This window comes from Anas acuta, chromosome 6 (assembly GCF_963932015.1).
Source record: "Anas acuta chromosome 6, bAnaAcu1.1, whole genome shotgun sequence".
In the NCBI taxonomy this organism is placed as follows: domain Eukaryota; kingdom Metazoa; phylum Chordata; class Aves; order Anseriformes; family Anatidae; genus Anas; species Anas acuta.
Window position 1 is genome coordinate 16,339,260 of NC_088984.1, and position 16,870 is coordinate 16,356,129.

The window sequence follows — 16,870 nt, forward strand, 5'->3', positions numbered from 1 at the left end:
CTTGTATTAACTCTTTTCCTGCTTTTTACCAAGCCGCTTCTCACAACAGCTTTGCTTTCTGCAACATTAAGTTACCTTGAAAGATAACAGCAAGTTTCTCATCTCGGCATTAACCAGCCCTTCCTATCTATGAGCAGACTACTGGCAGGTTCCCTGCCACGAAAGCAGGAAAAGCAAACTCCCGCTGGTCACAAACAAAGATATTGGATGAAACATTCAAAAAGGGGGCAATTTCACCTGCAAATACCAAGAGAATTACCGTCTTTTATCTCATTCATGAACATTCCTACATATTAAATGCTTGCTAAAAGCTTCCTTGCTGCCACAGAAGGCTGCAGAAACAAACACTATCAACAAATCCCAAAAGAGAGGGACTGGACCGGTTCACAGACAAGTCTACTAACTGACATCTAGGTGTGTGCCCTCTGACATCCCTCATATCACACCCACGGGCACCGGGGAAGTACAAAAGGAACAGAACAGCAGAGAGCAGTCAGGCACATCCTCTCCCTAAACAGCATGTCCTACTGCCACTACTGGACAGCAGATGAACCCAAAAGGGCGCTGCATGCATGTCTTATGTATATAGAGGGCTAACAGCAAGATCTCCTGATCCTATTGCTGCATCCTGATGTTTCCAACACCTGCAGGCATAGAAACTCAGGTTTTACACCCCTCACATCACCTAGGGTTGGATGATCCTCCCCTTGTACTTCCAGGTTTTGATCCAGCAGATACCTCTAGCGCCTGTCTCTGAGCTTCCTAAACTGCAGCAGAGCCCAACTGACCTCAAGACTTCCAAGAGCATCTGTGAAATTTGGCAGCTTGAAGACAGCTATGAACTACAACACCAGCGTGCGTGCATCCAGAATTGTACGCTATTGTACACTTTTGGAAAGACCTACTATCAATCTGTACTCTGTTCATGTTTGGAAAGGTTTCATTGCAAACAAATATTAAGAGGTTATTTTTCTGGGTCTTTTTTAACCCTTCCTTTTATTCTAGCTAAAAGGAAAGACTCATTTTACATGAAGTAATGGCATTTTTCTGAAAGTTTCCTGCTTCTAGAAATAGGATTTATCAAGTCTTTTCACACTGCCTCCTTATTGGGCTTCTGTTAAGAATTAAAATGCAGAAAGATCATTTTTCTTTTCTGAATTTATTCTAAGGAGATAGAATATTCTGTCATTTGAAGTTACAGTTGTAACTGAAAAGGGGAAAGGGAGGGAGGAAGGATGTGGAATCTTACTTGTCTGGGTTTTTCACTCTGAATGTTGCATTAAGAGCTTTTAATCTGGAATCTGCCTGAAAAAAGGGGAAAAAAAAGCTTTGTTAATTTAATGCAATTAAATTCCAGTGACAAAAATCTCAGCCTTCTGGCAGCACCATTAGAAAAAAGTCCCGCCTTCCTGGCATATTTTAATCTTCAGACATTGAACAAGTTGACACTAGCTGCCCTGCATGTCAGATTTTTTTTTAATAAAAAGTAGAAAACTAAGATATTTTTGTGAAGTAGGATGTAAACAGTATCCACTAATATTAAGCCGGTATAATCCTAAATCCCACAAAAACAGTCCCTTCTTAAAAATGCTACACATATCATGGAGTTAAGATACACAACCTTACATTCTTCTTAGATGAAGCAATTAGGTAACATAAGACCATATGGACAAACTATTTTATATTTTTCAAACCAAATAAAACCAGTGGTAGAGTGACCTCTGTATGTTCTTTATTACTAGGAACAGTTCCCCGGTGAAATCAAAACCTTATATATGGTGTTCTCTTATTTTTATGAGTCGCTTTAGAGAAAATGTGATTTGTATATCAGTATAGAACTGTTTTAATGCAACATTCTTTTCTATAATATAGCATATATAGGTATCTACAGAAGGAAGTACATACCTAATTATAATGTTAATTGGCTACTTTTTGAGATGTTGTTTTACTAGTGACTGCAACAGCAGTAGGAAATATCTCTAAGAAGGTGGGGTTTTTGTTTGTTTGGTTGTTGGCTTTTTAAGTTTAATTGAGCATTAATAAGCGTGCAATGGTTATTTCCTCTTAAAAATATATATAAATCCAGATGACACATCTCAGCCTCATCCACTGAGGTCCCACATTACAACATTTCTGGCACTTCACATACAGCTTCACCAAGGCTCAGTTATACCACATAAAAACCACAGTGCATGTAAAATGGCTGAAGTTTACTGTTGATCAAAACAACCTTCCTTCCAGTGCAAGGACAAAAAGAATATATACCTTATGAGGTGTTCAAGATCTCCTATAGTGCACTGTGTCACAACTGCTAGCAGTGAGCTACTCCAACAGTACTTGTTAGTGCCAGTATACGGCATGGGAATATTTTGTGCACTGGTTTAGCCAACTCAGATCTTGGAGAGCTGTTGTGAATTTTACAGCATACAGAACACAGCGTCCTCTCAAACCAGGGGAAGTCCTTCCTTTAGGGCTCTCTCAGCAACTTCTCCTGAGGTGGCAAGTACTGCTTGAGACTGTTCCACCTCCCACTGCATGGAGCCTGAGCAGAAAATACCTGTATTTGAGTATCACTGCAAGTTCTTTCCACCTGGAACCACCTCCATGTTCAGAGGCACTTAGGACAGCATCTAAGCTGCGGGAAAAGCAACTGGGCTGACAGCTACTGAAGGAAGTCTTCTACACCACAGTCCTGTATCAGGATGGCAGATTGCTTCTGCCAGCAAGCAATCAGAAAATAAAAAATCCACAAACTGAACAGTAAATAAATAAAATCTCTAAGACTGAGACTGACTGATATTGGAAGAAAACAGGCTCGTTATCACTGCTGAATGCAGCACTCCTCTAAAAATACCTTGCAAAGTGAAGAGAAAGGCAGCGCTGAGAAGCACAACGAAGACAGCACAAGGAACACAAAGCCCTGCAGTATATCCAGCTCCAGCCCAGGCTTTGTATTTATTCAGAGTGCTCCACATGCCTGTACAGCCTTATGCCTTCACTGCTCTGCTCCCACAAGACAATATACATGCCAGCTAGATTTCAGGCAGTGCAGATGCGCCTATATGTCCTCTTTACATGATCTCTTGCAGTACAAACACTACCTCGTTATGCTGTCATTAATCAGAGCCCCCTCCTGTAGGTAGCTTTCACAAAATACTGTATTTATGTTCAAATGGCAGGCACCAAAGCCATTCATATTTGTAAGGACAGAGTACACATTCAACAGACTTATACCTGAAGAGAATCACTACCTACATGACAATTACAGGGCAGGTTGCTGCCTTTTGTTACAGACATACAATGCTCTGAAGGAAGAGTTCAGCAAGTACAAAAGCACTGTCAGGCAGGAACCAAGACCTTGCCAGTGCACAACACTATGCTGGATTATTTCCTTCTTGCCATTAACAGCACGGTAACTCCCACACACCACTTTGGAGCATTTGCACCACGCAGTTATGCAGTTAGAAAAACATCTGTCCAGTCTTAAACTTGATTTAAGATCAATATGCACAAGCATTTTAGAGGTAATACCCCACCAAATGAAGTACAAGCAAGGAGGTTTCAGACAGTTAATTCCTACTGTGATGCCATAATCGTTTAAGTAAACTAAAGAGGGAGGGAAGAATAGTTGCCACTATTTTTTCATTCCTACAGGAAGGGTCCAAGTGACAAATCTCCTAAAGAACAAAATTCGGTGTGGGGGGAAGGGAGGAAAGGCATGATTTAATGATATGGCTAGCAGAGTAAACAAAGCCTCCAACGCTGACATTCAACGGTAACATGCCCAGCGACACTGCATTAATGCCTAATTTAAAGTCAAGTTAGCCTGGTTCAAACCTTTTGGGACCAAACACACATCCTGCTTTAATGCAGCAGCAGCAGCGACAGCAGCAGTGCTTAAGCTAGTGGTCTAACTCTAGCCCTAGACATGCAGTGAATCATTTGTAGATTTCTGTCCTCCAGTGTAATGCTAAATAACCAGGCAATCTGAGGGGTTTACACTTTGAACATTGAATAAAGGAAAGAAGATTCTCCCCAGAATTTTGCGAATTTACTTTTCTTTAAGGAAACAAGGACTGGAAAAAGAAAACTATATCCACAATCCAATCCAACAGGAAAATGAGACCACTCATCTTTTGTTAGATCTGCAATATGGTTTCTGGTACTCAAATATTCTCAGCACTCCTCTACGAGTTTTCTTTTCCACCACATGGGCTCCTGAACACACACTGCCAATCCAAACTTTCTGAAGTTTGAGTACAGCTGAAATAAAAGCATGTAGACTAGCAAAATAGCTTGACATTGTTGCGTTACAAAGACTAGCAAAATGCAAGCCCTGCCATGACAGGAGGGAGTTACTGTCAAGTGAAGTTATCAACATTAAGTGTCAGTAACAAAGTTGTTTGGACACCGAGGATAAGCACCAGTGATTTTCTTCAGTTCTCACTATTCAGAAAAAATGGGCTTTCTCCAACTAGTTCCCTGTTGTGATTTCCTAAGAGCTGATCACGTTACAGTGAAACAAAAGCTTAGTATTTGTACCCATACAGTAACATTTCCAGGCATAGCCCTGCAATCTGCTAGCTTCTCACTGATTCGTATCCTGTCCAGCCAGGAGATCTTTGATCATTTATTCCTGCTAGTCCTCCACCAGATTACCAAGTCATGAACTCACTGATGTCAACGTGGATAGTACTACTTCAAGATGTGCTCCTCTTAAACAGTTAAGGGGCACCTTATCTGTCTTAGTCCTTCTTAACAGAAACTTAAAATTCACATTCCTCTTGCTTGCTTTTATTATTTTTTTTAAGCAAAGACAACTTGCATCTCTTACCAGGTAAAATCTGACACCAACCTTTAAATTGATACTAAGCTAAATTGACAACATACAAAAGCACTGCTATGATCTCACGGTCCTTAGTTTTAAAGCTTCTGAGTAGCATAATTCACGTTACTAGTAGAATTATAAGGCTGGGCATCAAACACAGGCACGTTTTAACAAACTTCCTACAGAACTTGACAATTTTAGCCTTAACCTACTACATGCCAAGAACACCACTTTTTGTAGTTAAAAATATACTTAAAGCAATGCCTTTAACTAATTCTAACAGCAAATAGCCTTTTGTAGATAGCCTACAATGTTTGCTGAAGCATTTATTTGTGTGTCACAAATCACAAAAGAAATGTCTACAGTGATTACCTTTAACTGAAATCCAGTCTCATTCACCATTTCCTTCCATCCACCTTCCTAAAAGGAAATAATACACAAGAAAAGAAGGTACCGTTAAAGTGACTTAGGAGTGCCACAGCTTTCCCAACTCCCTTCCCAACTCAAGCCCACATCAGACCTGAAAGAAGAGTCTCCCAGTGGGCTTGGGGCCTGCCTCAGGCACCCTCCCCATTTCAATTCAAGAACCCAGGTTAATATGTCTTTATGTTTTGCTTACACACTAACCTCCCCCCAAAACCTCTCTTTTCATCACATAAGAGACCATTACCACGTTCTATCAACTGGGGGTGAGGGAGAAGCCTACCCAGCTTTGTCTGGAGACTTAAAGTTCATCTCTTTAGAAAGAAGGGTAGTTATCTGCTGGCTATTAGACCATCAGTTGCACCAAGGACCTTTGCAGCTTGAGACACGGCACAGAGAAAACGTGTGGGCAGCAACTGAAGTCACCTGTTTACTGTGCATGCAGTCATCTTGCTCATGTGTAATGGCTGTTTCTCCACTGCTTCCATACTGCTACCCATAACACTTCATCTGCATACTGTATTGTGCTACTGTAAACATCTCTGTTCAGCCCACTATTTGGGAACCTCTGCTCACAGAGCACAGACCAAAAATGCCCAAAGTTGAAAATCACAGAATTAAATGCTTTGGCTGACAATCAGATCACAACTTTTGGGATAATTTATGAGAGGATCACAATTTAAAACGCAATGCAAAAGAAACCACATACAACCAAAAGGCAAATCAGATGCCAGTACACCCTCTGCAGCCAGCAGTATAGCAAGATAGCTTTCCTAGGACTAACCCTGAAGTAGCTCTCAGCCAACATGTCAGCTTCTCAATATGCTGTTCAAAAGAGGTGAAAATTCTCTCTTAGAAGCCTTAAAATTGGACTAGAATAAAGCCGTAAGGTACATTAGAAGGCCAACTGTACAACTGCAACAGGCTATTACGGTGGAAAAGGGTCATCTGGCTAAAAGCATCTTAAGTGTATTAATGTTGTCTATCCTAGACACAGAACAAGCCACAGGACAGTGGGAGGGAAGAGGAAAAGGGCATTATCTTAAATAAATGATCGCTACGAATATATATTTAGAAAGTACATCATTTTCCAGTACCTGTGTTAAGAACGAGTAAAAGATTTTGTCTTGGCAAAGAACAGGATGAGAAGCCACACGTAACAAAAAGTTTTCCAAACCGATTCTTCTTCTTTCCACAAAATCTGGATCCATATTATCTGCTGAGAGTTTGTGCCAAACAAAGTCAGCCTATTTGAAAAGAAGAGTGTTAATGGCAAATAAATAAGAAACAATACAGAGCAGGCTGCAGCCACAGCTTCCTTACCCTTTTCTCTGGCAAAGGTGGAACAACAATATGTGGATAGGTAACTAACAAATAATTCCTCAGCAACTCAAATTCACTGTAACGTCGCCACAGGGAGTCCACTGGGGAGCACTGTCCCTCATTCTGGGACTCAACAGCCCTGAAAAATAAAACAGCATGTTTGAACATTAGTAAGCTACCGCCTTCTTCCTCACACCATCAGCAATGAACCTAAAAATAGTTTCACAGTGACGATTACCACATAACTTGCTCATAATCTAATCTTAATTTTGTGTCTACAAACTCAATTTAAAAGAAAAATCATTTTGATATCTGCCTGATAGCACTCAAAACATCTGCACATGCCAGGAGCACAGGAAAAGTCGATGCATTTTCATCACACCACAAACAGGTAGGTCACAGTCCAGTTATACAAGTGGCTTAGTTCACAGCACTATAGAATTAGATATATTTGTCTTGGAACAGTGTTAGGCTCCGAGCCAGCATGACTTCATGAGTCGCTGAAGGATACAGTGCATTGCAAGAAGAAATTTACTATTCATTGGGAGAGTCTCCACGTAAGACAAAAGTTAGATCGTCTGTAACAGCCAGAATAATTCAAAAGAGAAATAGCGTGAAATTTTAAAGTTTTGTTGGCTTGTTTGTTTTCAAGAAAAAGTAGCAAATTTCAAAACACTTCCAATCTTTTGTTCTTTTCACATGTAAGGATTAAGGAAGGATGTGTAGTCTAATAACCTAGCTCAAGATACAGTATGTGGGTACAAAATCGACGCATCTGAACATTTCGTTGAACACAAAACCAACATGATCCAGCAAGGGATTAAAGAATTGTGTGTTACCATAAAAGAAGAAATTGTGGAATCTTATAGGATTGAAGAGTAACTAAAAACCTGAAAAAAAATAATTCTTCATACAAGACAGTTAAAGCAACCAAAATTCTTTGCAATATCCTAAAATAAGCATCAGATGGATCACCTCTTGGCAGTTAGCATATGCTAGAATAGACAGAGAGCCTTCAGACACGGCACTTCACAGAAACCAGCAATGCCTATACCTACCTTAGTTCTTACATTAAGTGACTCCTTAACGTATGAAGCCCTGGCAAAACCCTGTATGGAAGAATATTAACTGTGTTATGAGCTTATCACAGAGTAATTGAAGTTGAAAGGGAATCTGCAGGTCTGTAGTCTAACTCCCCTGCTCAAAGCAGGTTGCTCAAAGCCATTTCCAGTTGGGTTTTGAATATCTTCAATGCAGAGACTCTGCAACCATTCTGGGCAACCCATTCCCCATGGACTTCTTTGCTATGAAGACCTGCATAGTAAAGTTCTCCTTCAAATGGGATTTCCTGTATTTGGATTTGTGGCCACAGCTTCTTTCACACTACATAGCTCTTGAATTCTTAAGAACTTTATGGACTAAAGTTTTAAAGATATCTAAAGAGATCATGTATTATTTGGTATCTTAATGCTATTCTTAAATCTACAACGTTGGTTTTCTACTGACCTTACTGAAAAACAAACAACCTTGCCCCAGAGCAGCCCCATGTATTTGATACACCTAAAAAAATAGAGGTAATCTTTGTCATCCTTCTGAACTCTTATTAGAGAGGAACAGCACTTCTATATCCTCTTGCTTTGAAAAATAAATTATGGTTCCACTTTGAGATCGAAGTAATATAATACAGAATTACGCAATAGGAGTTTTTAAAAATGAGTAGGGTCATGAGTAAGGTAACTGAAGTTGTAGGAAGAAAATTCGCTGGGAGAAAGAATAAAGAACAAGGCTGTACTCATAAAAAAACAGTTCAGCTAAACTGCTGCAGATTCAAACAGTTTCAGATTGACTTAGGAAAAAAGGCCAGCACACTGCTGACAGCCACTAAGTCACACTGCAAACAGCCTACTGCATGTTTGTAGGAAGAATTTCCTTATTACTGAGTATTTTGACTCAAAGTCATTACTACAACCATGATATTTTGGGGAGAGTACGTTTAGCTCAGCACTGGGCTGACAGGCTGCACGGCATTCCTCGCTACACAAACATTGCATTATTCAAACATTTCAGTTAGCCAATTCTTGAAAAGCACCTATTTGCTGAATGTACTAGTGCTGGGCCGGAGGTTAATTTATGCAGATAAGGAATTAAGCTATCAGGCCCCAGTAGATTAGTTGCTTGGCTGAAAGCTGAAGATGCAAACCTGCCTTTCCTAGAAGAGAAACTCCCAGCAGGATTTGGTAAATAATTTGACCATTGGAGACACTCACACTGAAGTACTTCACCATTAGGGAACCTTCAAATCTCCAACTTCAACAGCTATGACTCAGTTGCACGGACTTACAACAGAGGCTTCAAGAGCACCACTTCTGTATGGGTTATTGCTGACACTTAAGCAAGACTGCCACCATCAATACACCACAGAATTACGTGGACCCTGCCTGAGAACATACTGCACAAGTAAACAGGAATAGGAAGAGAATAAAAACACAGGCCAGGCCAGCTCTGAGAATGCAGCCGTGTTGCAGAAGGGTTCGTCCACATCGCAGACACATCCTACTGCTAGGGCAGCAGCGTCCAGCAGAGACTTGCCTGAAGTTTCTGGTCCAGACATTCCTACTCCATTTTCAAGTGCACTTCTTTAGAAGTACAGCTTCACGAGATGTTAGAAAAGACCTATCCAGAATTCTGGTAGCATGCATTTGGAAGCGGTCTCAATATAGCACTCTCATACCAATATAATAAATAACATGAATAAGTTAAGTCACTTGTTTTCCATAGCTGATCTGCCTTCACATACCCAGCTCAGGCTTGACATTCCTCCCCACAGCCATCTTTGCCAAGTCAGCTTTATCATGAAGAAGTTGACCTGTATTTTCCTTAAAACTCTCAATTTCCAACTTAAGAGTCATATCATCATTTCTTGTCATTAATTCTAGCACCACAAGTCTAGGAAAAGAACTAAAAAAAGCACTCTGCTGCAAACAGAAGAAAGAGAAATGAAATCAAGAAGAACCTATTTATAAATTTTAAAGTTCCTTCATAGACTCGGGTCTACTTGATAAAGAACGTGTCCTCTACATCTGTAACACAGACTGCAGCTCAGAAGAGAACGCACTTATATTCCAGGTTCCCATCCATTCCTACAAATACTGAAGGAAGGCAAACACATCAATAGGATCATCACATATTTTAATAGCATAGCACTTCATTTATCACTTGCAATGGCTCAGGTCAACACACCATCAGTAAGCTGTCACTGCAAGAGAGAGCAGCCTTCTGACAGGAGAATGCTCCGGTGTAAATTATGCCCTTAATGCTTCATGGCTGCTTTGCAGAGTTAACTATACACTAGAAGCCACAGAGACAAACCATTTGGAGTCTTAAACGTGCTTTTTGCTTTTTCATGCAGCCTGCTACACCAGCTTTCTACCTGTCAGAATTAACAACACATTTGTTATCTAAAAAGGAAAAACACAAATACAGTAATCAGTAGTAACATCTCAGCCTACCCACCAAAAGAAAAAAGAATCAAGAGATTAAATAGGAATTAATTTTTTTCTGAAAAGCTGTCTAGAAGTGCAGGGCTTCAGCAGGGAAAGACCACAGCTCTGTAGATACCTAGCCCTAAGTCACAGCCAACTCGTACCACTGGAGCAGTGACACAGGGACCCTGCTACTTGAGTTTCTTATTCAAAAGAGGCCTTGAGAACTCGAGGAGGAAGGAAGCAGACTGATGATGCCACCCAGATCACGCTGCTCACCACATCTTCCCTGTCTACACTGAAGTCTGGTCAGTTGAAGGCCCAGCCCCAGCTTGTTTTGAGGAAATGGATCCATGTACAGGAGGCTAGGCTACCCTAAATTGAAGTTAGTCAAGCTTCACAGCTTTTATTAGGGGTACACAAGCCTCATTTTGTACCCTGAAGAAATAGATTAAATTGCAGTTTAGATGACTACTAGAGAACCTTGCAAGCCAAACTTGCCTGGGTAGTTTGCTCTTTTTTGCAGTTCTTTTGCAGTACTTCTTTGCCTGAATTCCCATTGCAAAAAGCAACATCTCAGTAAAAAGTACATCTCAGCAAGTCTTCCATGCATGTACTACACTCTGCCTTCTCTGCACGATGGGGATTGCTGCTGCCTCCGCCCTGGCAGCACCCACCCCAGTTGTCCTCCAAGAGGCAGTGAAACTTCCCTGGTAGCAGCTGCAGTGGGAAGACAACAGGACAGCTGTGCAACATCCAAAAAAAGCAGCTATGCTTCTCCAATTCACCCATCTGAATACATTTAAGATGCATTTTAAAGTTATTAATACTAGCTCAAAGTCCCCCTTCCACCCAAGGTTTGACAAAGTAAAAGCAACCAGATTTTGCACAAGACTGCAGAGCTGAGTAAAGGACAGGAGCAGCAGTTCTTTGGAAAGCTGCGGCAGGAAAGTACTGGACAGCCCTCAACTATAAGCCTACATCCACACAACTGCCTTTTAAACAAGGTTTAAATAAAAAAAAGGAGTTTGAAACTGCAAGGATGGATTTGGGACAGGCAAGCACAATAAGAGAAGTCCCCCCTTTTTTTTTAATTGCACCAAAAAATGTCCCCACCTGGCTACGTTATGAGACCATAAAATATCACCAATTACAAGAGTGTTTCTCCCCAGGAACACCGCTCCAGAAAGGAAGTGGAAATCCACAAAAGTACTCGTTACACTTAATACCTTCATTACCATCTAATTTTTTAGACCACATTATGAACTCTACCATTAAATACAAGTACTGCAGACCAGTTTCAATTAAGATTATAATCACTTGTTGACGTTCAGTCAAACTTCTCAATTTGTTTTGGTTTTAAAAACACAATATAATACTTGTACAGTCTTCAGGCAGGAAAACCATATGTTTCCCCTCTAAGTACAGTTTTAACAATGCACGTTATTCATTGAATGAACCAACCTGCCTGAAAAAAAAATTAAAAGACAAAATTGAAACCTCCAGCTTTTACATTCATAACTGATGTTATCGTAAGCGATTAGAAAATTACATTACTCCAAAAGCCGCCTTCATTTGCCTTAATTTGACGTGCCAATGTGAAAACTTCAGTCCATCTAATTAACCTCTTCCCATTTGCCATTTAAAACTAATTATCTTAAATGAGCCATTAAACAATTCCTAATGCAATAAAAGGAGGAATGGCTGCAAAATATTGAATCAGAAGAGAAGGAAATACATTAGTTTATTTCCCTGTAAAGCTAATCACTGCTTCAGTTGGGGAGGCAACACCTGAGCTTTCAGCCTTTGACCTTCCAGCTACTTCCACTCCCCTGCAGTGGACAACGTTCACGCTCTGTGAAGACGAATACCATCCAAGGACGCCTTTTCCAGTCGATATCTAAAAACGGTCTACGCATTTCAGCCTCTCAACAAACAGAAAAAGGATCGTTACAGGTCGACTCTGTACTTTGTGAGTCACCCAAAGGTACCCGGCAAGCTGTAAGGCAAAGAGGCAGTTCTCCTGTCAGAAGGTGACCAAAAAACAAGTTACCTCATCATGAATATCATCAGCTAAAGAGTGCTGTTTTTAATTAAAATACACATCTTCTAGGCAGGCTAATGATTCATAACATCATTGAGTAAAAAACAGCAGTAAACTGAGTTTTCAACTCTTCCATCTCTTTTCAGCTTCCTGACTCTCCCCTGTTTAAGCCTCATACTGAATTCAGACTTTTTTTTCCCCCCCTAACACTTCTTTTGGATGGAGCAAACAATCTTCCCGGCTCTCAGTGAGCAGAAAGCTGCATTTTTGCAGTTATACTAGAAGACAGCATGCCCCTTTGGGCATTTGTTCTGTGCTACCCCCAGGAAACACACGCTGGGCAACATGCAACAGGAGACTTTGGGAAAGGAACTCCAAGAAAGCATAGCAAGGGATAAATTCTTGAAGTCCCATGGTGCTACATCAGTGCCACTGAACTCTGACCTAGCTGGCTACTGGTTTCCAAGCCCATTTCTCTCAGAGTAGTCTTCATGTAGTCAGCTACCAGGCTGCACAAAGTTGTGTTACTCTTTCCTAAAGCCACACACACAAAAGAAAAAACAATTACATTCACTATCTTCACCCCAAGGACAAGGCTAGAGATCTGAAAGCCAGCAAGGACAGAAGCAGAGTTAGCTTGATGAAGTGCCCTACTACTACAGGAGAAGCTGTTTATGGAGTATGGGGAAAGAAAGGCATCCCTGTGTGGACTATAATTAAATAAAACAAATTGCAGTTTATCAACACAGAGCATTTAGAGGTCCTTTATATCCTGGTTAATTTTCAGCCCCGTCACAAAGAACAAGAATGTACAAGCCAGGGAGACAAATGCTCAGTTTTATACCACCTCAGTTCTTGCAGCTTGAAGAAGATTCTGGTATGAGACACAGATGCCTAAATTTCTAATAAGCAAACAATTGTTAATTTAGAGGGCCTGGATATTTGCATTTTCCCTTATAGGAAGCAAGTGATACACCGAGCACCTGCATTGCAAGAAGGAATATTTAGTTACACATCTTAATTATAAGAATTTGTATTTCCCTTAATGCCATTTCACACAAAGAGGTGGAAGTGTTCATCTGTTCTCACAGGGAGAATGTAAGAGCTGAGTTATTTTTAAATAACTGTATAGTTTAACGGAAGCTGGGAAACAAACTGACTTCAAGACTAATTGAACGGAAATAGCTCACCACAAAAATCCACTAAGCTAATGCAGAAAGGTGTAAACCAAGACTGAAGGAGATGCTTTCAGGAAGCATGACCCTTGGAATTTGCCGAGACTCTGGTGGTCTACAGCAGTGAAGTTTGTTTTGTCTCATAAGAAAAAAAAACCTACATCGAGGTGCACTATCACTTACCAAAAAAAAATCAACAAATCACATGAAAATGTGAGAGTAGTAATAAATCTTCTCATTTTGAAAAGAAAAAGGAAGCAACATCATCAATTATATTCTGAAAACAGCTTTGTCTGAGCTAGCAAAACTAACGTGTTAAAAGTTGAAGTAGTTAGCTCCTGTTCTGTAACAAATATATGGTGGCTTTAATTGCACCCATCTTGTGCCTCATTCACCAAGACGCACACAACTCTTCGATTCAAATCAGAGTTAAATCCTAGATAGCAGTAACAGCGGAACCCCAGTTCACACGAGTGTAACACAACTATTAAGCGGTCGTCCTTTTATATTCCTATAAACCGAGTTTTATTCTTCAGCTCCAAAATATCCTATTACCCACAGACAAATTGCTGTGAAGCCCACCTACAGCTACAGGCTCAGCAGGAAGCACATTTAATAGCCAGCAATTATATTTATGCAAGAAATTTTGCCTTCTCAGCAAAAGGAATAGAGTACCTATTTTATTAGAGATGTGACAAACCCACATTTTCAATAGTGCTGTGACAAACATGTAATTGGTCTTGGTATTTGCTGACCACAGAACAAAATAAATCGTAATGAAAGAAGGCAATCTGGGCAGCAAAACACAGTTTTGCCACTAGGAAGGAACCACTGGGAAAGACCAGCAGGAGAGAGTTTAAAGTAATGTAAGGATGATTGAGAAAGGAGATGCAGTCAGCGTGTTCTAGGGCTGCATAAAGATGCCCCCAGAGTATACTCCGTATCACAGTTAGATACCAGTGATTCCAATTTCCTTCCCTTCTCACTTACAAACACCAGTAAAGGAAAAATAGCATTAGCTACGTGAGAAGATTCGGTCTTTGATATCAATACACTGTAAAAGTATTTTTAAAACATCTCAACAAGTGTTGAAGAGCTACAGTATTCTAAAAACACGACTAAAATCCAAAGCAGAAGTACAGTATGAAGTTCAGCAAAATACCCTAAGCGTATCCCCGCAGGTCTGCACCATGGTCAGTACGGCTGCTACGACACTTCATCAGCTAAACAAATTGAGAAGCCCTTGAGCTAGCAACTAGAAAACTCAGGCTGCGTTTTGCTAAGGCTGTGAAGAGTTCAAACTTTTTTATTTCAGAGAGTATTATCCATACAGCCCATCACTCCTGAGGCAAGGCCCAACAGTTAAAACTGTTAATGTAAAGAAGACAGATAAAAAACTCCTAATAAAGTCAAATTTGAAATCCTTGCTTCAGCTGAATAACCTGACTCCTGTTGTGCAGGATCATCTGTGACTGTTTGGGAAGGATCTATAAGAAAGATTTTTAAGCTTTGTTCACTACTCAATACTTAAAATTGTGAGTTGTATTTGGGTACTGGGTGTGTTAACCATACTTGGTATTATTAATCTTACTAACAGAAGAGGACTGAAAGCAGTAAATTATCCAGTGAAAGTTCAAACTAGTATGAAGGAAGGAAATAATTAACCCTTACCCTAGAACATTTACAAGGAGTTCTGCTTGATCTGATCACCACATACACTTCAAACACTAGTGGAGCAGTAAATTCTGACCACATGACCTAAGTCAAGAGACTTCTTTATTTCCTTGTGATCCCAAACAAGTCTAACCATTACTTTAGACCACAAAGCACAACCTCTCTCACACGCAAGCTGCATATACAACCTTATATATACAGATATAAATTTATCCGACCCAGTTGTTGACACTGTGTTAAAGCAATACCTTCCCAGCACACATTTTTCCACCTAGCTTCAGATGTAGAGTTACAGTGCAGAGTTAGGCAAAACCAGTGTTAGTACTGAACTGCAGACCAGATGCCAAGTTTCTGCAGGAAAAACTCCTCCAGAGAACATTGTTATCACATAACAAATCATAAACCAACTAAACCCCCTCATCAGCTGTACCTGAATGTTTTCATGGGGTAAGGAGGGAGAACTGGTTTGGAATGGCACATCCAGGTCAATTGCGAGCAAGTTCTCATCACCCACCTTGTCTCAATGAGGTAAGCAGTGTATGTTTCTTGCATGTTCATGGCATTTCTCCCAGTCCGCTTTTCTGCTTCCGAAACAGTGATTTCCATTTTTTTTGCTAAACAGTCTTCCATCTTTTTAGGGGAAGAAAATACAGATTCATGTAACATTAGCCACACAAAACAAAAGCTACCAACCCTACCTCCCCTTCCCGCACACCCCTATCATTAAGTGGCAGGTTTCTGTAGAATAAAGGCTCCGGCAGTGTTTTGTTTTATACCTGTGTTTTGTGCCACATGTGCAAATGAACACAGAAAACCCACTTTGGGGATGAAACTAAGTCAACAAACAGCTTTGAACACCTTCAGTCATCAGGAGCTGGGAAGACAGAGAATGAATAAATATTTTTCCTACAAGTAACAAAGTAACTTCTTCTTTTATTTTTTTTTTTTTAATGCAAATAGTTCTCAGTACTTCCTACTCAGGCACTTCCCTACCACCAGTGAATTCCTCCTCCGGACACCTGAGATGCACACAGCTACTACTCCCCTTCCACGGGGAGGAGAGGACATCCTGCATGAGATTTCCCTGTTTTTTTTCCTGTTATTCTTTAAATCTCCGCGAGACCGATGGTTATCTCCCACACAACCAGGCAGGAGTCGGTTTGGACCGCATGCCCCCCGGGCAAGCAGAGAGCACCAGGAACCCCCTAGGCGAACCCAGCCAGCAGACGGATCCCTTTGTGCAATCCGTGGCGTGGGGGCGCAGGCCGAGAAGCCAAAAATAATAATTACAATTAACACCACGGAAAGCTGGCACCCCTTGCTCGGAGCAGTAGCCGAGCAGGGCTCTTCCCACCTGTAGCCCCGCGGCGAGCAGCGCGCAGCCCCCGGGCCTCACCTCCCCCCCGGGCCCGGCCTCCCCGCTCCGCCCGAGCCCCGCGCCCCCTCCCCGGGCCGGCGGCGCAGGCGGCCGGGCAGCGCGCTCAGGAAAGGCCGGTGCTCGGCCCCCCGGGCTAGGCCGCGCCGAGGCCGGAGGCCCCGCGGCGGGGGGCAGCCGGGCCGAGGCCGCCACCCCCGCACCCTCACCGTGTCCGGGGGCTGGGGCTCGCTGCCGGGTGCGGCGCCGTCCTCCTCCGGGCGGCTCTCGCTCGGCTCGGCCTCGGAGCTCTCCATGGGGATAAGGGGCTCGGCCGCCTCCCTCCGCGCAGGCGCTGAGGCCGGCTCCGGCGGGCAAACTCATCGCAGGTCCTAGAGAGAGCGGCCGGGGCGGGCTCACGGCGGCACCGGGGGAAGGTGGCGCCGCTGCCCCGGCCCGCCCCGGGTGCCGGAGCTCGGGGCTCCAGCGCCGGGCTCGGTGGGGCCTCGGGGTCCCTGCCCCGGCTTCGCGGCCGCCTGCTCAAGTCCCCTCGTGGAGGGCCCGGCC

General features: G+C 42.0%; 1 protein-coding gene across 1 annotated transcript in view; it reads right to left on the minus strand.

Annotated features, from left to right (window-relative positions):
* The window catches only part of SNX4 (sorting nexin 4), a 33,213-nt gene extending 16,343 nt beyond the window's left edge, over positions 1-16,870 (minus strand). Inside the window, 7 exon segments of the mRNA XM_068687586.1 lie at positions 1,250-1,305; positions 5,201-5,248; positions 6,349-6,498; positions 6,575-6,713; positions 15,464-15,579; positions 16,534-16,638; positions 16,640-16,870. Of these exon segments, the coding sequence (XP_068543687.1) occupies positions 1,250-1,305; positions 5,201-5,248; positions 6,349-6,498; positions 6,575-6,713; positions 15,464-15,579; positions 16,534-16,638; positions 16,640-16,687 (662 nt within the window). The 5' untranslated portion in view covers positions 16,688-16,870.